Source organism: Macaca fascicularis, chromosome 6, assembly GCF_037993035.2.
Source record: "Macaca fascicularis isolate 582-1 chromosome 6, T2T-MFA8v1.1".
In the NCBI taxonomy this organism is placed as follows: domain Eukaryota; kingdom Metazoa; phylum Chordata; class Mammalia; order Primates; family Cercopithecidae; genus Macaca; species Macaca fascicularis.
Genome location: NC_088380.1, coordinates 16,267,652 through 16,292,035, shown reverse-complemented (window position 1 = coordinate 16,292,035; position 24,384 = coordinate 16,267,652). Strand labels below are relative to the sequence as shown.

Here is a 24,384-nt window from a genome sequence, read left to right as displayed (position 1 = left end):
GTGAGCCGAGATCATGCCACTGCACCCCAGCCTGGATGACAGAGTGAGACTCCATCTCAAAAAATAAAAAGAAAACAAACAAATCCCTTCATTTCTCTGTGCTACAGGTATTTGTAAAAATGAGTGTATTGGATCTGAAAATTGACAAGGCCCTTTGTAACTTTGAAAATCCTTTGGCTGCATGGTTGTCTGGTTTGATAATCAATGTGCAGAATCAAGCTATCATATGAATAACCCGTGCTGTCAACGGGTTCAATATTTGAATTTGTGTCCTGTTTAAAGAGCAGCTGGCCGAAGCCGACTCTTCATCAGCCAATCAAATTTGACCTTTAAACTGACAGTTTTGCCTTCCCCCAGCTCCAGAAAAGACTGAGCCGCCCGCCTGTAGAGCCATAGGCTCATGCCTTTCAGTTCTATGAAAGAAACTGAGGCTCAGCTTGCTATTTTCAGGAAGCTTCTTCCTAATTAACCTAATCCAACTGGTTCTACCCAACGAGCTCTGCTGTGTGCTCTATTCCAACCATGGGCTGGATGTGACTTTCATAACTGAAGGTCAGAGGCCCCTCTTTCCAGTATAGGAGAGAATACCCCATGAATGAGAAAGACTGAACAATACGAAAGAGAAAGAATAGTAACACAACTGGAAAGAATTAAGCTGTGTCTTACAATGTTGGAATGTAGATTATGTTGGGAAAAATGGAAAATTTCCAGCCTTCTATACTTGAACCCAACCCCCCCCCCCGCCCCCACAGTGTCAGGAAATTAGAAAGTTAAACTGTCACAAGAAATACAATAGGCTGTAAAGAACGTCTACACCACTTATCAGGGAGAAAGCCCTGCTCGCTGCCAATTCTTTACAAGGGCTGTGGCTTTAGAGTCTCAAAATTAAGATGCCCTGAACTTTGGCATGAGACTTTGGGATGGAACACTCCCAGTGGATCAAAAATGCCATTCTCTCATGAATTAAAACCAAAATGTGCCCACTGTGCCTAGGGGAACAGCCTTACGACCCAGAGTGGATTAGTTAGAACACTGGATAGACAGGAAGATCATAAGTCGTTAGCAAAGAAACAGACTTACTGGAGTGGATAAATTCGATGTCTTTACCATTAGGGTTGGGTGCTAGAACACATAAAATCGGAGCTGAAGTGAGAGACTATGCAGGAAAAGCCAAGAAAAAAAACACAAAACCAATGTTTGGGAAACCCATGACTCTACAATCTCACATTTCTTCCAGAACTTTCCAGGAAATAATTTACTATGATGAGTCAGTTCTAACCAGGCACCATGTGCCGGGCTGGGAACACTAGTCCAGGAACTCACTATGAGTTTCAGGCCAGCTCCGCCCCAGATCTGGAGCATCTGAGAAGTTTTGGGGCCAGCGTGCAACCCTGCTCTGTGCACCAGCCAGACCTCCCCTCGGAATGGGTCTGCTAGCCCCATCTCTCCCCAAAGCTGCAAGAAGTATTTTCAAAGAATAGTTTCCGGGCCGGGCATGGTAGTTCACGCCTGTAATAACTGCACTTTGGGAGGCCAAGATGGGCGAATCACCTAAGGTCAGGCGTTCGAGAGCAGCCTGGCTAACATGGTGAAACTCCATTTCTACTAAAAATACAAAAAATTAGCTGGGCGTGATGGCGTACGTCTGTAATCCCAGCTACTTGGGAGGCTGAGGAAGGAGAATCACTTGAACCCGGGAGGAGGAGGTTGCAGTGAGCCAAGATCACGCCATTGCATTCCAGCTTGGGCAACAAGAGTGAAACTCTATCTCAAAAAAAATAAATAAATAATAAATAAAAAAGAATAGTTTGTGATGACTCAGATATAAGTCTAAAGATCATGCAGAAGTGGTAGCTGCCCCCAACACTCTTTTTTAAGAGTGTTTTTTAATTCAATGCTTTTTACTAAATTTACTGAGGTGTGCTGCTATCATCACTATCCAATTTCAGAACATGGTCATCTCCCCAGTAAGATTCTTCCTGTCCATTTACAGTTAATTCCCAGTCCCACCTGAAGCTGAGGTTATGTGAGGGCCCTCTGTTTCCTCTATCCCCATGTCCTCACTTTATTTACCAGCACAACTGCATGGAGTAGTTGGTTACCTATGTGTTTCCTACTAAGTGACAACACCTGTGTGGTTAGCTACCATGTAGATGTCAGATACAAATGCACATACACATACACCACCAACCAGGGAAGCAATGTGAACCCTCCCTATCCATCCCATCAGGGAAAAGGCCAACACTTCTGCAAAATGCTTCCAACCTGGCTATTGCAGGTATAGCCATGGTTTTCAAAGACTGCAGGAAAACTGAATATTATCCTTTACAATACATGTCATTTTAAAAAATCAATATCATTCAGACCTTTAAACTAAGAATCTTGCCTGTGCTCCCTGAAGGTGATATTGGTGAATCCAGAGGTGAAAAATCATGACAACATCAAGGAATTGAAGAAAATAACCATCATCAACTGGCTCCTGGAAAGCCAATTACATCCAATATTTTCTTAACATCAAAGGTTAAACATAGTTCTGGAGAACAGCGGGAAGAGAAACCAAGAAGCAGTTTTAGCTTGGCTCCTCTGCAGTCCTGTTACAGGTAGTTAGGTAGGCATGAGCAGGGCAGGAGAAGGCTTCCCACCCCACCCCAACTAGAAATGTCAGTGATGGTTTGGCATCATCTTTTTAAAAAGTGTAATTCCACAACCAGAGAGAGACAAGCTCCTGATGGCCCACACCGGTTAATAGTAAACGTTGTTAACTGAATGCAGACTCCAGGGAGAAACCGCTTCCTGGGCATGCATATTAAGAGACAAAAATGGCAAAGTATGATCTTCTGGGTATACTCCACCGGAAAAAGGAAGAAATCCTCAGATGGGCATGGGCATGCATACAACTCCCTAAACACACTGCACATGCTCAGTTCCCAAGGGTAAGGAGGGCTCTGCACATGCGGGAAGACCACCTGAAGGGAAAAACCATGGGAAAGAGGTGAGCTTATAACAGTCCCAGGATCCCCATTAAACAGGGCACATGACCTTCTCTCTTTAACCTTCAGGTGCCCTCTTGGGTCTCTTCCAAGCACACCTTCTTTCTTTTCTAAGGCTTTTATAAATAAACTTCCATTATTGCTCTGAAACATGCCTCAGTTTCTTTTTCTGTTTTATGTGCCTCAGTCAAATTCTTTCTTCTGGGGAGGCAAAGACCGAAGCTGCTATAGACCCGTCGGGATAGGCCGCCGGTAATCTGGGGTAACTCAGATCTCTTCCAGTGCTAAGAGTCTGAGGGAGAAGTCGGTGTTTGCCTTCTGCTTCTTCCTCAGTGGTTTCCTAGGCGTTTCCCAGTGAGAAGAAACTTATGCACCATAGTTGAGATCCACCCTCTGGAGGTCAGAGAAGCTGCCCTAATCACTCATCGTGAATGGTCTCCTCCTGGGACTCTGTCTCCTGTGCGTGGAGAAAATTAGCACTGGCGACTCTGGATCCATATTGAAAAAGCAGCCTGATGAGAGGAAACTAATCATACCTGCAAATATCCCTGAAATACATTTTAACGTAATATGTGCCCACATCTATTCTATTTTTTAAATATTTTAAGGTTAAATTGATTTAAAAAAAACTACAGCAAAAAGGATTCAGACACACAAATAGCAGAACTTAATACTTTCTTTTTAAATTTTTCAGTTATGCAAGGGAATAGGCAGCATCTTTCATGGGGACAAGGCTCTTCTACTTAAAAGCTAGAAGGAAATTCCTCACTAATTTAGCCCAGTTGCTTAAAACTCTGTTCCATATGAACATAACATTTTCCTATTTTTCTCTACTGATTCTACCCTCAGAATAACACAAAATACACTGTGACAAAATGTATACAACATTGGCTGGGCCTGCACCTCCTCATAAGGGAAAGGCACAAGAAAATGAAAATTTAAAGTCCCTACAGAGTTTTTTTTCCCCCTTTGGAAGCACAAAAAGCAGACACTGTTAAATGCATGAGGTCCCACAATACCCTCCCGCAACCCCTGCAACACAGCTCATATAGTTTTGTATTTTCTGTATTTGAAAAGGAGAAAAAATAAGAGATCTTTAAAAACACAGATTATTTAACCTGCTTTTAACTTTCTATTTGGATAACCATTCAAATTAGACAAATTATGGGGACAAGCGTGACTGTAAAATAATGGTAGAAAACATTGATAATCTTGCAAAACAGATTTCTGACTAGAGAGGATTGCACTATATTAAACTGAAATGATTTCCACTATGGCTCCTAAGAATGAAAGCTTCAAAAGTAAAAGTCAGGTCGGGTGTGGTGGCTCATGCCTGTAATTCCGGCACTTTGGGAGGCTGAGGTGGGTGGATCACCTGAAGTCAGGAGTTTGAGACCAGCCAATGGAGTTTGGCCAACATGGTAAAACTCCATCTCTACTGAAAGTACAAAAATTAGCTGGGTATGGTGGCAGGTGCCTGTAGGCAGGAGAATCGCTTGAACCCGGGAGGCAGGGGTTGCAGTGAGCCAAGATCGTGTCACGGCACTCCACTCTAGACTGGGCGAAAGAGCAAGATTCCGTCTCAATAAATAAATAAATAAATGTCTAGAATCAGTTAACGAGATTTGTACATTACCTTAACTGAATTTCATTAATGATCTAATGTCCATACCTGAATTAACAGGCAGGAAATTAAAACTGGATTGCTACCTGGTGCTTCCATACACTGAAGAGAACACTCCAATCTGCCAGCCTTATGATGTTGGGGAAACGCATCAAACAGTGCTAAGGTTTTAAGCACGGAGAATATAATCCAGTTATAAAAGCTATTAACCCAGAGAAGTTAATTCTTTGCTACTTGAAGCACACTAAGACAAAACATATCAAAGAGAAGACATACACCAGCAAATGTAAACCACATACAATTACAATACATAAATCATAACGCAGATAGAAATCACGGATCTCAGATGGCCAATGTCAGCCCATGGGTACATGCCCAATATTACGACCAACAGAAATTAAATCTCTGAAACAAAAAACTACAAGTGTGCATCCACAACATCCCACACACTTTAGGAAAACAGGCACTACACAGTGTCATGAAAATTAGCTGACAGCTCAAGGTCTCTCATTATCAATGGCATGGATGTTTAAACTGGACTTTCATCTGACAATTAGTTTAGCAAGAACTCATTTTCAGACAGAAAGTCATTTAATCATGTTTAACATTAAATCAAAAGAGCCGATTCTATAATTGGGTCAATTTTCCACTAAATAATTACCATAGAAACAATTAATTCCACACTCAAACAAGTAAGTAGTAACTCCAAAGCTTCCATATTGAAAAGCAGTGAAATTCTAACATGTATTACCACATACAAATTGTTCATCAAGAATATCACTGCGACCAATCTTTGTCCTGACAGGGAGGACCTCTTACATATTCTTTAAATAATAATCAAGAAACCTCCTTTTTTCCTACTCCCAAATTTTGGAGATTAACTCAAGTTCTACAAATAACATGGTTATGATAACCCACTGTCAAAATCTTGAATTCCAGGTGTGCCTATTTTGCAAGTTCCTCTAGGAATATTCAACTGCAGCACAAGGATTTTAAAATAATACCATTTTTTATACCGAAAGACAAGGTATATGATACTGTAAAGCTTTCCCCTAATTCAGCCTATTCCATTTTCACAAAACAACAACATTTGCCTTATAATTGAGGCACCTGAATCCTATCAAATTGATTTTCATGAACAGTAACTGCAGTGCAGCAACAGCAACAAAAAAACTTAGGAGACTCTGAACATTCTAATTTTTAAGGATCTCATATGCTCCCACTCAGGAGAATAGAACTAATGCTCCCACACTTTATTTCTCTTCCAAAAATAGCCGGCCCTGTGAAGAAAAAAAGAGATAATGAAGACCAGCTGCCTACCTTCGCTGGTAGCCACATTCTTCTGGGCTTTGGTGGGTGTGTGATCTGTACTTGAACTCACGTCAGATGAGATGCTCGAGCTGCCTTTGCCTGGAAGAAACAGGAATGAGCAGCTTTTGAGATTTGTCATTTCAGACCTGGACCATGCCTTCTACACGGTCCCACACCAAGCCATATCACTAATTTCCAAGAAAGCAGCTATAATACAAAGAATGGAGTTTATTACGTTTTTTTGCCTTATGCATTAAATATCTTTTGGGAAATATGATCCATGTTATAGTAGAAGTAAAGTCCTCTTATAATATAGCTTGACTATAAACTCAGACAAGATTATAAAACATAGTCAAATATGATAACATAATCTCTTTTTGGCATAGATGTGAATAAGAAAGTACATGTGGGGAACACATCTCCTGCATTAATTTTTTATTTGCAACTATAAATTATGCATTTTTCAATAAAGGAAATAAGCAAAGAATAAGGCATAATCAGAGGAGCAAGAGCCTGCTAACTCCAAATAGCTGCATCACATCAAAAAACGAATCCCCTGCTTCAATAGGTCCTTCTTCAAAAACAAAACACAACAAAAAACATTTCATTTATCTAACACAGTGGTTCTCAACTGGAGATGATTTTTCTGTTCAAGGGGACATTTAGCAGTATCTGGTATCATTTTCGGTTGTCACAAATGAGCCAGAAGGTGCTACTGGCATCTAGTGGGTACAGGCCAAGCATGTTGCTAAACATCTTAGAATGTACAAGGCGGTCCCCACAAGAAAGAATTATCCAGCCCAAATTTCAATAGTACCAAGAGTAAGAAGCCCTGGTCTAAATAATCTTAGTTCAAGGCTGAGTTTCTACCCTTCTACCTTTAATATAGTCATATACATTAATATTACTAAACATTCTTCAAATTCAAATGTCACATGGAAGTCTGTAACTATGAACCACACTGTACTGCCCAGTGATGGAGAAGCCTACTGACTGTGGTGGGAAGACTCCTAAGACGCCCTCACGGTATCCAGGTCCGCATCATCTCCTCCGCCTTGAGAGTGGGCTGAACCTGTGACTGGCCTCTAACCAATAGGCTGTGGTGAAGGTAAGGCATTCTGCAGATGTAAAGTCCCTAACAAGTTAACTGAATTAATGACAAGGGAGATTATTCTGGGTGGGCCTGACCTAATTAGGTGAATACTTTAAAAGACGGCCTGGAGGAGAGAGACCCTTCCTGCTGTCTTCGAAGCAGCAAGCCCCCCAGTCAGTTCTACAGCTACAAGAAAATGAGTTCTGGCAACAACCAAGTGAGCACTGAAGAGGACTGTGAGCATCAGAGGACAGCCCAGCCCTGGCCAATGGCTTCACTGCAGCACTGTGAGACCCAAACAAAAGATCCAGCTAATGTAGGCTCAGAACTCTGATTCCAGGAAACTGTGGAATAATAAATGCTCCTATGTTAAGCTGCTAAGTTTGTGGTAATGTTTTTATTCAGCAATAGAAAGCTATTGCTGGACGGGCACGGTGGCTCGCGCCTGTAATCCCAGCACTTTGGGAGGCCGAGGTGCGTGGATCACTTGAGGTCAAAAGTTCAAAACTAGCCTGGCCAACGTCGTGAAACCCCATCTCTACTAAAAATAGAAAAATTAGCCCGGCGTGGGGGCACGTGCCTGTAATCCTAGCTACTCGGGAGTCTGCAGCAGGAGAATCGCTTGAACCCGGGAGGCGGAGATTGCAGTGAGCCAAGATTGTGTCATTGCACTCCAGCCTGGGCAACGGAGTGAGAGCCCGTCTCAAAACCAAACCAAACCAAACCAAAACAAAAGAAAGCTATCGCTAATGACCAACTGGTTATATCACAGATGAATTCTTTTTGCTCCACAAGTGATGATCAAAACTCTTACGTGCAGCTGAGAAACATCATTTTCCAACAGTCTTTTCTTCCCCATGGTAAATGCAATGAACTGAATGTTTATGTCCTTCCAGAATTCACATGATGAAATCCTAACGCCCAAGGTGATGGCATAAGGAGGTGGGGCCTTTGGGAAGTGGTTAGGTCATGAGGACTCTGCTTAGTGCCCTTATGAGACATCCCACAGAGCTTCCTTGCCCTTCTGCCACATGAGGACACAGTAGAAGACTATTTATAAAGCAGGAAGTGCATCCTCACCAGACACTAAACCTGCCGGCACCTTGATCTTTGACTTATCTGTCTCCAGAACTGTGAGAAATACATTTCTGTTGTTTATAAGCCCCCCAGTCTATGGTGTTTGGTCATAGCAGCCCGAATGGACTAAGACAGTACAGAACTCTAGCTAAGTAGCATAAGCTTACAATCTAAATTCATACAGAGTAGAACTCCTCAGACTTTGGAGTTTTGTTTGCTTATGATGAAAGTCACAGAACAATCCAGGCTGATGTTTAATATCACTTGAGGAGGGAATGGCTCAGGTGATATTACTGATGTGAGTATCAGGGAACTCAGAAACACGGCCATCATTTCCTCTCACTATCGCCCATTGCTCATTGGGACTTAGGCTCTGAACAAATCTGTTATTCCCTTTGTCCCCACCCCTTCCACAACCTCTACCCTCAGAATTAACCAAAACAATGCAGTAATTGTCCATTTGTTTTTGCCTAACCAGCCTTTGTGGTCTGGCAGTTGTGGCCATTTATCTGCCATGGTTCATCTTTGGAAGTCGGTTGACATGGCAGACTGGGGACCTAGTTAGGAGTATGTCCACATGGCCTCTGACCCCAGTCTACCACTCTCTTGCTTTCTGACCTTTGACATTCACTTCTCCCCTTGCAGCCTCAGTATCCATATCTGGTAGGGAAAACTGCTGGAAAAACGATTCCTAACAGCTCAATCTATAATTCTTTGAGTTCATTACTTCACTCCTCAAACCTCTATAATCCAAACCACTCCATTTAATAAGGCAAATAACATTATTGTGCAACATCAATACGTAGACTTAAATTATTTTTATGATATTGTTGCTTAGTGATGTGCAAATGGAAAACTAGAAATGAACTCCATATGCTCTAGCTCTGACTCAACAATAAAACTAAAACAAAATAACAAATTAAATGTAAAAACAATAAAATCCATAACATTCAAATTAACGGCATTAGTTTAACACGATGGATGATGTTATTTTGCTGAGATTAAACTGTCGTTCAAAACTTAAATACAGTACTCGCTGCTAAAGCCAATGTTCTCTTGGTTTTGGCATGCACGTGCCCACTCCAGGCTGTGTGAGGACTCACTTGCATATCACTTTCCTCAACTCAGGGAACACTTCCCTCCTACAAAGAGATGGCATCGGGTGGCTTTCACTGAGTCTGACTGTATCAGCCACATTTTTAAGACTGCTCTTTTGTTGCTTATTCATCTACAACCACTGGAGTAGAGCGCCTTCCTTTAAACATAGGGAAACTTGGACAACATAACTCATGGCAGGCCTCTCTTATAAAGGGGAAATAATACACAGCTATTCATTATTTTTAAGATTATCATGAAAATGAAAGCACAAAATAAAACTACACATTTCAGAGAAAATTCTCAGACACACGTGAGAACACACGTGCTGATCCCTCAAAGGGCTGCAAACTCCAATTTAAAAATTGCTTGTTTATGAAAAAAGAGTATAAGGTTGAGGAAACAAATAATAATGTTATTTATAATAATAGATAACAATAAGTGCATATGTTTCATTGAGCACTCTAATAAATGCTTTACATGCTTTCTCTTATTAAATAGTCATTACGCCCTACGACAGTATTTCTCAATCATTTTCTCATTATTTAACCCTCCAAGGAAACTGTTTAGACTTTTTTTTTCCTAAGTACCCCACCCCCAATGAAATCGCACCACCACAGATCTACTGTATATCTCTTATGTACTATGTATGTGATTCTGCTTAATACAGTGTTTCTGGCAGGGCTGTATTGTGTCCCCTTAGGAGCAATATCACCACCATTGAAAATCTATGTCTTTTGATAAGTAAAACATTTTAAAGTACCTGAGAATTTAATTAAGTAATTAAGGAAATCAATATTTTGTTTTTATTTTTGTTTTCTTTTTTTTTTTTTGAAATGGTGTCTCACTCTATTGCCCAAGCTGGAGTGTAGTGGCGCCATCACAGCTCACTGCAGACTAAACCTCCTGGGCTCAAGTGATCCTCCTGACTCAGCTTCCCAAGTAACTGGAACTACAGGCACACCAACACACCTAGCATTTTTTTTTCTTTTTTTTTTTTTTTTTTTGTAGAGATGAGGTTTCATTATGTTGCCCAGACTGCTCTCAAATTCCTGGCCTCAAGCAATCCTCCCACCTTGGCCTTCCAAAGTGCTAGGATTACAGGCAAGAGCCATCATTGCCTGGCCAATACAGTTGATTCTCATAACTTGAGATATTTAGGTTCTATAAAGTAACCATAAACACTAAATTAGCAAATCATTGCCCCAAAGGGAAACAGAGTTAGGTTCCTGTGAGCCTCTGCTCACATTTTTATCAATTGATCAACACGTCAATTTGGTTTTTGTGTGTTTCTATTTAAAGACATCTTATTTAATACATATTGTTGATGCATTGTCATGGAACTCAATGCCAGTGGCACTGTAATTCATGTCTGAGCAAAGCTTATCTGACACATATTGGCGACATCACAGCCCTCTTGCACTCAGGAACACTACACAGCTCTTCAACACTACACTTAGGGGTCGTCTTAATGAAAACAGCAACAAAAAGCACAAAAAGCAAAAAAAAAAAAAAAAAAAAAAAAAAAAAGGCAACAAATGGACCCCAAAAAGAACACTGTGCATAGTAGGAGAGCTGAAACAGGAAGGCAGAGTGTCACCGTGTTCAGCCTCATCTGGGAAGGTATGCATTGCACAACACAAATATTTTACCGCTCTGCATGTATTTGTGAGTGACCCTAAAGTGCCTCAAGAGTTGATGTGGTGATTATGCATAAATTTTAGCAAGTAGGCAAATTCTCAAATATGAAATCCACAAATAATGAGGACTGACACTGCGTCATCTTGTATTATATGTGATGTTGCAGCTTGCGGCCCGCTTCCATGTAGACGGGGATAGGGAGCATGGAGGATCTGGAGTGAAGAGGCCTGGGTTTATATCTGGATTGGCCAATTATTAGTTTTGGGCAAATTATTAGACCCTCTCTATTGTAGTTTCTTTAGTTTCTTCAGCTGCAAATGGGGTGAGGTGGAGGGTCAATTCCTGCCTCATAGGGTTATTGTGAAAATTAAATAAAATAATTCAGTTTGAGTACTTAGGATAGTGTGAGCACCTACGAAATACCCAACAAATCTTTGTAGAAAAATAATTCAGTTTCTGTCCTTAGGATATTGTGAGCACCTAGGAAATACCCAACAATCTTTGTAGGATCCTGTGTTGGGATACCATGATATGTTCTTCTGCCCTGCTTCTGGAAGCAATAATCATCTCCTTGTTGAGTTCAAGTGGAGAGGGAGGCGGGGAGGGTGGTGCTCAGAGAAGAAATGTTACAGAAGGAATTCAGAGGGAAAAAACAAGGGGAATATTCCGTTTCTAATATTCAAAAGCAGAAGTCTGCAGTATGACGATGTTCTTGCAAGTCAAGCTATTGTCTCAGGATGGAACTGCCTACATTCTCAGCCCCTTTAGAAAATCAAGAGTGAGAATGTCAGATTAGACCCTGGAGTTGTACATACGGAAAGTCCAGATAAGAGGGAGGTGGTGTGAAAAGCACAGGAAGCCACCCTATGGTGATACTGGAAAAGACCAGGAGCAAGAGAGGCACAGGAGGGGAGCAGCCAGATTGGACTTTGGTTTCCCTCTCTGGGATTCTTCTGAGAAAAAAGACGGTGTGTTGGATAAGGGAGAGTGATATGGTTTGGCTGGGTCCCCATCCAAATCTCACCTTGAATTGTAGCGCCCAAAATTCCCACGTGTTCTGGGAGGGACTCCCCGGTGGTAGATAACTGAATCATGGGGGCGGTTTTCCCCACACGGTTCTCATGGCAATGAATAAGTCTCACAGGATCTGATGGTTTTACAAGGGTTTCGCCTCTTCACTTGACCTTCATTCTCTCTCTTGCCCGCTGCCATGTAAGATGTGCCTTTTGCCTTCCACCATGTTGTGAGGCCTACCCAGCCATGTGGAACTGTGAGTCCATTAAACCTCTTTTTCTTTGTAAATTACCCAGTCTCAGGTATGTCTTTACCAGCAACGCAAAAACAGACTAACATAGAGAGCAACTCCGGAGGCTGTAGAATTGCTGTCACCTCACTCCCTATGCTAAGGATGCCGCAGAGCACCTGCCCTCAGACTGCTCAGCCAGCAGCTAGAACCATGGCTACATCAAGCTGCTGGGTAGCACAGTCCAGCTCAGGGCAGTCTTCGCTGCAGCTTGTGGAGTCACCTGGGTTTCATGGGGGCACTGACATGATCACAAGTCAAGGAAAGTCTGTTGGGGGCTTGCCTTAGGGAGTCAACACAGTAGAGTGAGATGCTTCTATTAGCCACAGCAAGAGAGCAGATTGCCATGTCAGGGCCAACTGGGAGGCACAGTCAGACCGTGGCATTAGGAAACAATAAGAAACACTGGCACAGTGATAGACCAAATGAAAGGATGCTTGACTAGAATAAAAGACCGGCACATTCACTCGCAAAAGACACTCTACTACCAGCAATAACTAAGCTATGTTGGCTTTAGAATATGTCCACAAATTCTTTGGCATTCCCATTTCAAAGGCTGAAGCCTCATCTCCCTCCCCTTAAATGGAGAAAACTCTGGGGGTTGAACCTGTGCCTCAACTTGCCCTTCAGATGGCTCTGATTCACCAAGTGTGAGAAGCAGGCAGTGGCTTGACCTCTCCATTAGCTGTATTGAGAACCCGGGATGATGAAGGTGAAATGAGCAGCCCAGTGAGTAGCACACTAAGGAGTGTGTAATAAACATCAGCCACTGTTACATCACCCATCAGGGCTGCCTGCTTCGTGTGAAATTGGAGTGATGCAACATGCCCAGGTGAACATCTCTCAAACTTTCTAAGCACTCTTGTCTCAACCATAAAATAAAGATATGCACATGCAAACAAAAGACAGCCATTACCTCTGGCAGGTAAAGCATGAAACCATGACCAATGCCTGTGAGAACTCACCCTGTGAGTTATTAATATTGACCCATTTGTTCAATTTGTATTAGAAATTAAGAAAGGAAAAGTAAAATAATTATTTGACTGTTACATAAATAAAATAAATACTATATATGACATAAATTATACATAATTTAAATATCCAGGAAAAATCCGCTCTTTCTAACTGCTTTACATACATGAAAGTTTATTTGTTTATTTGACCAACAGCTATTAGACCCATCAGGGGCCATTAGTACATTGGAACCGTGCTGGCTGGATTCGGTAAAGTAAAATTTTGCACTTTCTTTAATTTCCTCGCAAGTGGGCTAAAGCCCCAAAGGAAGACAAATGAACAAACAATTAGGTATCAAATACAAATAAACATCAAAGCAAGGGGAAATGAACACACTAAGTTTGGTAAATGTTATCTGTAATAGGCTAATATATACACACACAATTCTGAGCCACTGAAATCAGCTGGTGGATCGATAATTTTGGTCAAATGAGACACACTATTAACTCAGCAACGTTAGCAGAAGAATGTCCTGGTCTTGTCTTCCTATCACACATTCCTTTGGGCTGCCTGTTAGAGCGTGCCAGGTTTTCCTAATGTTTGAAGATAATGTTCATTTAATGGGGAGCCCTTTCAGTGAGGGACTTTAAGTTTCTTTTAAGAATTCCCATAGGTACTATGCAAAACTAAGTTTCTTCTCTTTTCTCATTTCTAGTACTCACGCTGATTTTGCAAATGCAGCTATTTAAAACAAGACAGTTAATTTATTAATATTATGACACAACCAAGATAAAGAGTGTAATAGAAAACAAATCAATGGGGTCGTATGGTTACCAACACTCTTAAGAATCTAAGACATCTCTTGCAAAACCGATTCATGATATCTATTCCAGATCATATGCACTGCATTGATCACACGGATTACAGCTGCTGACTTCTAACATGAAATCCACACACAAGTACATGGATCCACGTGGAGGCCTCAGCCCCTATTTCCTGCTTCTCTCCACTGTCTTATTTTCAATGCTGCTGGTGCACCATGAAAACCTGATTTAATACTAAATGTCCATATCAAAGGTAAGGGAATTTTTTTTTTTTTCAAGATCTCAGGATCAGATCAAGGGAACGGTGGGTCATATTTGTGCGTTGAATTCCCTCTTATTTTCCTGACTGGTATCTTGAAATAATTTCTTATCTTCTTTGATCCACAGTTCAATGTCTGTCCCTACAGAATAACATAACATCAGTTATCTCAAACAATGATCTGGCTTAATTCCTGGCCCAGGTGCATATTAGTTTTTGGAAAGAAACTGAATACCTATTGTAAAAGTGTATTAGCTCTTTCAAGCCAAAGGGGACTGATTAAATAGATGACTTCTCCAGGGGTGGAGGCCTTCAAGTGGGGCAAGATGAGGAGGCAGAGAATCCTGAGCACTCTGCTTCATTTTTTTGTGAGCAAAAAACATGAGACAGCGTCCTTTGTTTTTGCGTCTGGTATTCTTTGTTCCACCTGGCAAAGATTAGAAGCAGGGGCTGAGGAAGGAGAGGGCAGGAAAGGAAATGAAACAGAAGGGAAATTGCTAAAGTCATGTCTTCCTTTCTTCCTTTCAAGCCACTGAATGTTCTAACTGGTACTTTCTTTACACTGAATGTCCTAACTGGTACTTTCTTTAAACCAAACCACCTAATAAGTGGTCTCAGGGCCACTGAGCAAGATACCCATGTCTTCAACTGGAGTGATCCAGGACGCAGTCCACAGATGAATTCTTTAAAATCGCTATAAGCCATGACCTCAATGCCTACACATAGAGTGGAGAATTCTCGCCACAGCTGCTGTCTTGCTATGTCACTGTGCTTATGCAAGCATGAGAATATACATAATCATACAGGCATACATGTACATTGTGTGTGTGTGTGCACGTGCATGTGTGTTCTGCTAGAGTCACAGCATGAAGACACGATAAAGGCCTTCTAGGATAATGGGTCAGAGTTAACCTCTAAAAAGAAAACTGACCAAAAAACCTATAAAATAGAAAAAATTAAAGATAGCCCTCTAGTGAGGTAGTATATTTCAAAGGATGAACTATGAAACCTTCATAAGATTAACCATACCCAGTTACATGGGACCAGCTGAGTCAATTCTATCAGCCTCTTCTTTTTGTAATTTTAAAATAATTGACAGATAAAAATTACATATTTAAGGTGTAGTATGTGATCATCAGATACACACATATATTTTACAATGATTGAGCATGTACTTCACATCAGCACTTGACTTGGGACAGGATCTCTTCCCCTAAGATGCTGTAATTCTACTGGGTTTACGTCCAGTTTAAGAAGGCCAAGGACATATTTTAGCATTTGCTCCATTGACAAATGACAAAGTGAAGCCACCATTCAGAAGCAAGATCTGGTTTACGGTGCTTGCTATTTTTAATGTTTTTTAAATTGTGGTAAAATTTATATAACACAAAATTTGCCATTGTAATTGTTGTAAGGATATAATTCAATGGCATTAATTACATTCATAATGTATGAAACCATCTTCACTATTTCCAAAATGTTTTCATCACCCCAAACAGAAGCTCTCTGTAACCATTAAATAATAACTCCTCATTCCTCCCTCCCCTAGCCCCTAGTAACGTCTAATCTGCTTTCGATCTCTATGAATTTGCCTGTTCTGGATATTTCACACAAGTGGAATTACACAATATTAGTTTTTCTGTGTCTAGTTTATTCCACCTAGCATAATGTCTTCAAGGTTCACCCACATTGTTTCATATATCCATGTTTCGTTCCTTTTCATGACTAAATAATATTCCACTCTGTGTGTATACCATATTTTGTCTATTCATTCATCTGCTGATGAACACTCGGGGTGCTTCCATCTTTTGGCTACCGTGAATGCTGCTGCAGTGACGGAGTGCTGGAATTTGACTGCTTGTGGTTTTTCACTTTTGAACTTCTACTGCTTGTTGTTTCCAGCTGAAATCAGATCCAGCTCTGTGGCTGGAGCAGAGGAACAAGGCACACAGCAGTCTTCCAGGAGAGAAAGGAGACAGTCCCACTGCTGAGTCTGCAACTCTTTGAGGGCCATTTACAGCCCTGCTGCAGCCCCAGGACAGCAGAGAGCTTGGGTTTAGGGAAAGGATTCCACTGAGTATAGTGTTACCTCTGGGCAGGGCTGTATGGCCGGTGCTACTGGCCACAGTGAATTCAGAACAGCAAAGCAGCAGATGTCACAAACGCTAACAGAGCAGATGCAGATCACAGGATCCCTGCACACACCTGCTGCAAAGCCCCCCTCTTCAACAGCCAGTGGATGCCTGGGGGATTCCCCTTCTTGCCTAAATGGGGACTCATCACTTTCTCTGTGGGAAAGGCCAGAGCTGCAGCCTCAACTGAGATGGCTAGAGCCGGAAGGACCGTCCCACTCAACACCACACAAGCAAAACGATAATGTGAAATGGAAATTCCTACTTTAACACACACAGGGCCCCGAAGGATAGAAATCATTTAAGTCGACTAGCTAAAGGGTAAGGAGAGAAAGAATAGAAGTCATTTGTCAGGTGTGGTGGCTCACGCCTGTAATCCCAGCACTTTGGGAGGCCGAGGTGGGCGGATCACTTGAGGTTAGGAGTTTGAGATCAGCCTGGCCAATATGGTGAAACCCTGTCTATACTAAAAATACAAAAATTAGGCGGGTGTGGTGGCATATGCCTGTAGTCTTAGCTACTCCAGAGGCTGTGGTATCAGAATCTCTTTAGCTCGGGAGGTAGAGGTTGCAGTGAGCCAAGATCACGTCACTGCACTCCAGTCTGAGTGACAGGGCAGGACTTTGTCTCAAAAAAAAAAAGGAAAAAAAAAAAAAATAGAAGTCATCTAAGTTGATCAGCAATCATTCCATATAACAACTTATTCTTGGAGAAGGGTTTTCTTAGACAAAAGTCTCAATTAAAATCAATCCATTGTGCATTATTCCTAGAGGATGTAATAGCTAATAATAAAAAGAGGAAAAGAACATGACTTTCACACAGTCCTCCCTTTTATTTTTGCTGAGATACAGTATTACTCTGTCGCCCAGGCTGCAGGGCAGTGGTACGATCTCGGCTCACTGCCACCTCTACTTTCTGGATCTCAGCTTACTGCAACCTCTGCTTTCTGAGTTCAAATGTTTCTTGTGCCTCAGCCTCCTGAGAAGCTGGGATTACAGGCACGTGCCATTATGCCCAGCTAACTTTTGAATTTTTAGTAGAGACAGGGTTTCGCCATGTTGGCCAGACTGATCTTGAATTTCTAGCCGCAAGTGATCCACTCACCTCAGCCTCCCAAACTGCTGGGGTTACAGGCATATGAGCCACCGCACCCGGCCCCACATAGTCCTCTTAAACCCAGAGAAGGTAGCAGGAGGCTGAAAGTCTTCGGCATGCCTCATGCAGCACCCTGGAGGGCATGGAGTCAGAAGTAAGGCTTGGGCCTGAATTCTGGCTTTAACAACTGGCTAGTTGAGCTTCAGGAAGTTCCTTACATTTTCCATACCTCAGTTTCTTCATCTATAAAATGAGTAACAGTCAAGATAGCCTCATAGAAGTATCATGGGAAAAAAAAATTAAGTAAATAAGTAAATTGCTTGGAATGGTACACACATATAATAAATAATGAATTAGCTATTAATCATCCTCTCTAATAATATTCTTAATCAATAATTCAATTTAATTCAACAAATACAGGCTAAACTTATTGTATGCAAAGGATTATGGTTAGCACTAAAAAAAAAAAAAGACACAGTTCATATTAGGCTAGGGAGATAAAGCACAGACAGATAAATAGAATGAAACATAAATGCAGTATGATGTTGGACAGTGGCTCCTGCCTGTAATCTCAACACTTTGGGAGGCTGAGGCAGGAAGATCATTTGAGGCCAGAACTTCAAGACCAACCTGGACAATACAGCAAGATCATGTCTTGACAAAAACCACAATTTAAAAAATGTAGCCGGGTGTGACAGTGTGCACCTGTAGTCCTAGCTAGTTGGGAGGCTGAGGCCAGAGGATCACCTGAGCCCCCGTGTTTGAGGCTGCAGTGAGCCATGATGGTGCCACTGCACTCCAGCCTAGGTGACAGAGAGACCCTGTCTCTAAAAAATAAAAACACATTTTTAAAAATCCAGTATGCTTAAGTTTCAAAATGGGATCCTTAAGTGACATTCTCAAACACTGTTTTATTTTCTTTTTTAAGAGTATTTTCTTCTTCTTTTGGTGGGGAGGGTAAAGGTACTTGGGATCTGAAGATACTTGTTCAAGGTCAAAGGGTTGACCAACATCCAAATACTACTTTGTTCACAAAACTTCATTATTGTTTCGTATGACTGCTTTTTAAAACACTGGCAATAAAAATATTTAGGTTGATTGGAAACAATCAAGCCTGTCTTCTGCATTTGATGGTCAACTCCATGAGGGTAGGCTCCATGTCTGCCTTGTCCCCTCCCACATCCTCAAAAGTAGGACTGTGCTGGGTATGTTAACTGTGTTGAAATGAGAGAAGTAACTGCATGAATAAACTAGAAATGTATTCCTAATGGAATATCCCTGGTCCATAACATTTTCTAACAAGCACTATCCCTTCCTTACCAGCACCATTCAAATCTGTGCCACCCACCAAGAAACAAGAGTTTTTACACAACGGTTATGTGTAGAACCTTCAAACTACCTACAGAGTCCCCGTGGTGACATGCTGTAATGTACTCCGTATTTGTTTCCACTAACTGGGTGGCTGAAAACAATAAAAATTTATTATCTCACAGTTTTGAAAGCTAAAGTCTGAAATCAAGGTGTCATCAGGGTCATGCTCCCTGCAAGGACTCCATGGAGACTCTGATCCGTGCCTCTGTCTTCGCTTCTTGTAGCTGCCAGCAATCCTTGGCATTCGTTGGCTTGTGCCAGCAGAACTCCAGGTGCAGCCTCAGTCATCACATGGCTGTCTTCCCTCTGTGTGCCTCTGTGTCTCTTTTCATAAGGTCATCAGTCATATTAGATCAGGGGTCACCCTACTCAGTATGCCCCCATCTTAAAATTAATTTTATGTGCAACAACCCTATTTCCAAATAAGGTCACATGCTGATGTTCCAGGAAGGACATACATTGTGGGGTGAGGAAGAGGACACTCTTCAATGCAGTAGATACTCCAACATTATTTTCTGCAGAATTAAACAGCAGAAAATCCTACCCTGAGTCTCTCAAATGATCATTTGTTCAAGTTTCATTGTATGGCAGTATTATTACGGGTGGAAAAGAAAGATGAGCAAGTAAGATTGAATGTATCATGGAATGCTAGAAATCTCAAAGAGTCCCCCAGCTTGTGAAAAAGCAGGCACTTGGCACCCCAGTACGGGTGGTTTCAAGTCTAAAAGAGCAGGCAATATGTCACTAAAGGCACCAGGGCAGAGCCTCCCCTTCTCACACACCCACCTACGGGCCTTTAGGCAATTGTGCAAGAGTTAACACAGATGCCAGCTGACAGAGAGACAGATGCTGCTGCAGCTGCTGACAGATGGTGCTTCACAGCTGGGTTTCTGAAGAGAGTAATGAGAAGACTAGAGCGCTGGACAGGCTAAGAGTACATGCATTAACACAAGAATTTCCACTGTAATACAAGTCAATCAAAAGTCATTTTTATGCTAATAACATCACTACAATTTGTACCACTCCCAGATCTCACAGATCATGAAAGGACTTGTGCCTTACACAATCTGGATGTATAATAAAAGACCAGTGTTCTTTCTAAAGTTCATTGGTGGTTCTATACAATCTGGGAGCACCTTAGAAGCCATGTGTTCATTTCTTGGCATCAAGAGCCTCTGGTGTTAATAAATCCATAACTGCCTCTTCTGAGTCACTCATTCATTCATTCAACGTCCCATGTTACACACAATTCCACGACCAAGCCATCTCGGCCATAAAGGTTATTTCTTGCAGGATTTTGGGAGCGGGGAAAGAGTGGAGAAAACATGACTATTGCCTTTCAACAGAGAATGTAGTGAAAAGAGAGGCAGCACTATCCTTTGAGTCTGTGTGGCTTTATGTGGCTCAACCCCAGGCAAAAGACAGACAGACAGTTATAGACCTTTGTGCCTTACTGTCACTCATTGATTTTTAGGGTTTTCATACAAAGCATATTTACCTTAATTATCACTGAAGATCAGTCTAAATTAGTGAAAATTCTGAATAATAAATTTTAAAAGGCATTGATTCTCCTCCTTTCATGCATAGCATAATCCTACCAACAGTACAAGAAAAAAAGGGATTATTTATTTAAGATCTTAATCTTATTTAATGCAAAACAATTTTAAGATCCCGCTATGTTTCCCACCTCCCATTGCCCATTTATCAAAGAATCATAAGCAAAAGTTGACTGTCAAAATTCTGTATCAAGAAATGAGAAGATTCAAACAGCCCTTTTTGGTAAAGAGAATTATAACTGAGAAATAAAAATAAAATTCTAAGACTCCCTACCAAATGAACAGACCCCCCTCTCTTGGTCAAGGGGACTCCAGAAAAACCTTGGAAGTTGATTTCCCAGCCATGACAGGCAAGGAGGGTGGGCATGCCTTGTTATACCCCTCCCTCACTTTCTTCCACAAGGGTTAAAGAGAAATAAGCCTTTTCAAAAGACCGCACCACTGATATCAACCAACTGTCTGACGCTGCCCCTCCTTTCTGTGGTTCTGACAATCCAATCCACCAGCATTCCTTCCTGATAAGAGACCACTGACCACAGAGTGGTTCTGGCCAGTCTACAGAGGATACACAGTGAAGGTTTTCATGTCCTCTGCTTCACCTTTTGACAGCAGATAACTGAAACCACCACCCTTGGATCATCCTAATGCTGACATTTTTTGAACATGGGTCCTATGAGGCAGCATGAAGCTCAATTGAGCATGCGCATGTTTCTCCTTTCATAAATATTCATGACTGCTCCTATAGCTTATTGAATATGTGTATCTGGCCACCTCATTCAGTATAAATCCCTGTGTTATTCTTCCCACCCTTGACATGTCTGTTTCTGGCTTCTAACCAGAGGCTACGCTTCCCCACCTGTCAGAATGGCCACCCTGCAGGCTGCAACCCTTTCTGAGAAATAAAGCTCTCCTTTCCAAATTTATGAACCTCATCATTTTTCAGCTGACATAACAAACACGTTTTCCTACCACAGAAAACTAAATATAGCTAAGTGCTGAAATGGAGAAAGTGGAATCTGCAGCTCAATTTCACACTTACTCCCTTAATAACTGGGGAGCCCTGAGTAAACTACCTTAACGCTTCTCAGCATCTATTCCTGTACCTCTGACTGGGGAAAGGAAAACTGGAGCAGATCATCTTCAAGACCCATTTCAGCTTTCCACACTCACATTCTTCACTTCTCTCTGCCCCAAATGTCATTAACCTTCTAGCAAAACTACAAACCACTTTACAATCCCAAACCATGATCCAAAAAGACCTAAAAGTTAAGTGGAAGGATGGATAAGATAGGGTTTTTAACCAACTTTCTCTTCCTAAATTGAAATTTTCTGTGTGTTTGTGTGTAACATGTACACACACACACACTAAAATATATATATATATGCATACATATATACACACACATGCAAACACACACATATATATCCACATATGTGTATTTCAGCCACCAAAGCATAGCTGGATTATTTCACTGCTGTCTCTTCTCTTTGGGGATGTGACTTTTAAATTTGAGAATCTAATATGATCTTCTTAGTCCCCAAATGAAGGTCCCAATTTTATTACCTGCTATGTCCCCTAAAAACATCATTATTTTCCTCCCTGTCTCCTCCACTGTCCTTGCAGCAGAGGCTTCCTTTGGCCCATTGTGGAAAGCTGCAATTCTATTTAACAGGAGTAGAAGTGATCACTTCCACCAGTAGGCCTCTCTGAGCACAGAGCAACAGAGAAAGTATAAATGGCAGCTACAGAGTACCTCACAGATAACCCGAATCTTTCTACTACTACAATTTGTAGGAAGGAGAAGCTACAAGAGTACATTGAATGCAGCAATTGCCCTCACTTCTGTATCCATTTCATCCCTAACTTTGTGTTGCTGCCACATGGTTGGGTAAGACTGATGTCACCTCTATTCCATCAAGGAGCTCTATTTACCCTAAGCCCATCAACACAGACCCATCCTCATTGCCCAGTGATTGCTCAGGAAGACAAGGAGGGGGAGTGAGGGACAGATAAATGATCAAAGTTGTTCACTGGTAAAGAAAGAGATGCATGCTCTCTTTCTCTCTCTCTGGATATAACCATAGGCCTTGTTGGACGCCATACTGTATTACAAAGGAGAGTCAACAATTTCAATAAAAATGCACATGGCAAAACAATGATAAAAAAAAATATCAGGTAAGGATATCACTGAGCCACTACCAGTTCAACGGTCCCAACACCCACCCTACCACTGGACTTCTCAGTTACGTGAACTAAGAAAAGACAGTCTGTCTGCCGCACCTGGTGGTAAATGTTGGAACTGCAGCAATTTTATGCTTACCGAAGCTGTATCTCGAATTCAAGGGGGAAAAAAAAAAATCCTCATCCTAAAGGTAAGACACTTTTTTCCACATGAAAAGAGCATTTTTTAATTTTAGAGACTGACTCTATGAAAGGCTGAATAAGTATAAAGTAATAATTTTGAGAGTGATGGATTGTAACGTTTTAAATAAGCACAACCAAGTAGAAATAAGAAGCATACTTAGCCACATGATGAATCTGATAAGGCTGGAAAATAGTTTAATGTACTCTGGGTAATAAACAGATGACCTGGTAGGTCTCTTTCCTCTTTGAAAAACTTTAATTCAGCTTCCACCTATAATCTATGATGTATTTTTCAAAGCTTTATGCATTTTTTAAAAAATCACTCCCCCTAAATTTTGCATTTACAGCCCTTTTATCATATAAATTGCGGTCATAACCTAAGTTAAGGTTTGCAGCAGCCAGTGAAAGGAAAGGTCTGGCTTCTATAAAAGGAGAAACATTAAGCAAAATAAATCTTGCCTGAAACTGGAATAGTTCTTGAATATAACAACTTAGGAGCTAATCTCTCTTCTCTTTTGAAAATATAATAGCTTTGCCTTTGAGCCAGAATAGATCAAATAATCCAGGGATAGCTGTTATTCCTTTTCTCATTCTTTTTCTTGATGTACTGACACTTGATTAATAATTGTACAATTCCTGAGAATTCTTTTCCCAAACTCTTCTAGCATGAAGGCATCACTTCATCCATAAAGGTGACGGGAACATTCGGACTACTCTTCCCTCTAGTCTAAAGGAAGAACAGGGCCAGGGATTGAAGCTTTCAATCTACACATTAAAATCTTCCTCTGCTCTAGGCCTTCACCCACCTTCTTGCAAAACTTTGTTGGAATGTAATTTATAGGCCTTCAACTCATTGAAATTAAAAGTAAGAATTTCAGGCATTTGAGATTTTTTTTTTTTTCAAAATGATATTATCTAGAGAGATATTTTCACCCATATGGTTTGGGACAGGCAGAATAAGCTTACTGGCTTCAAGGTTTATATAGCTTTTATAAAAATGAGATGCAATCAAGTATTTGGGTCTCAGTGTTTTCTCTCCTATCCCTGGCACTCATTTTAACATATAGGAAATAGAGGCGAAACCAAAGTGCTGTATTTTTATTCTCTGCTCTCAATACAACACAGTTACTTCTGTGACTTCTGGTCAGCAAAATGCGTACGGATAGTGGTTTCTCCCCACCAACAAGCAAGCAGTCAATCAATTCTGCAGCAGATTCTCCAGCTGGGTATCCTATAATTCAATTTAATTCTGATGCTATCTACCTAAAGATAGTGTCAGATTTCACAGGTTGAGGGCTCAGTCCCACAAGGCTGCCCCCACTTAGATGCCAATCACATGTCCAGCCCACTCATACTTCTGATCAACTGGCTACAAAATGAGGTTTCCATGACCTCTTCCGTGGGTTTGATAAATTTGCTAGGATAGTTCACAGAACTTAGGCAAACAGTTAGGTTTACTGACTTACTATAAAGGATATTGCAAAGGATAGAGATGAAGAGATGCACAGGGCAAGGTATGTGGGAGGGGGCATGGAGCTTTCATGCCCTCTCTCGGGGCACCACCCTCCAGGAAGTTCCATGCATTCAGCTATCTAGAAGCTCTCCTAGCCCTGTCCTTTTGAGTTTTACGGAGGCTTCATTACATAGGCATGACTGATTTCGTCATGAGCCATTAGGCTCAAACTTCAGCCTTC

At 41.3% G+C, this 24,384-nt stretch overlaps 1 protein-coding gene across 3 annotated transcripts in view; it reads right to left on the bottom strand.

Annotated features, from left to right (window-relative positions):
* The window catches only part of FBXL7 (F-box and leucine rich repeat protein 7), a 433,312-nt gene that overhangs the window by 314,376 nt on the left and 94,552 nt on the right, over nt 1-24,384 (bottom strand). For all 3 annotated transcript variants that reach the window (XM_005556610.4, XM_073993162.1, XM_073993163.1), the window contains exon 2: nt 5,935-6,024. In XM_005556610.4, coding sequence (XP_005556667.1) covers nt 5,935-6,024 — 90 coding nt within the window. The remainder of the gene's footprint in view (nt 1-5,934; nt 6,025-24,384) is intronic.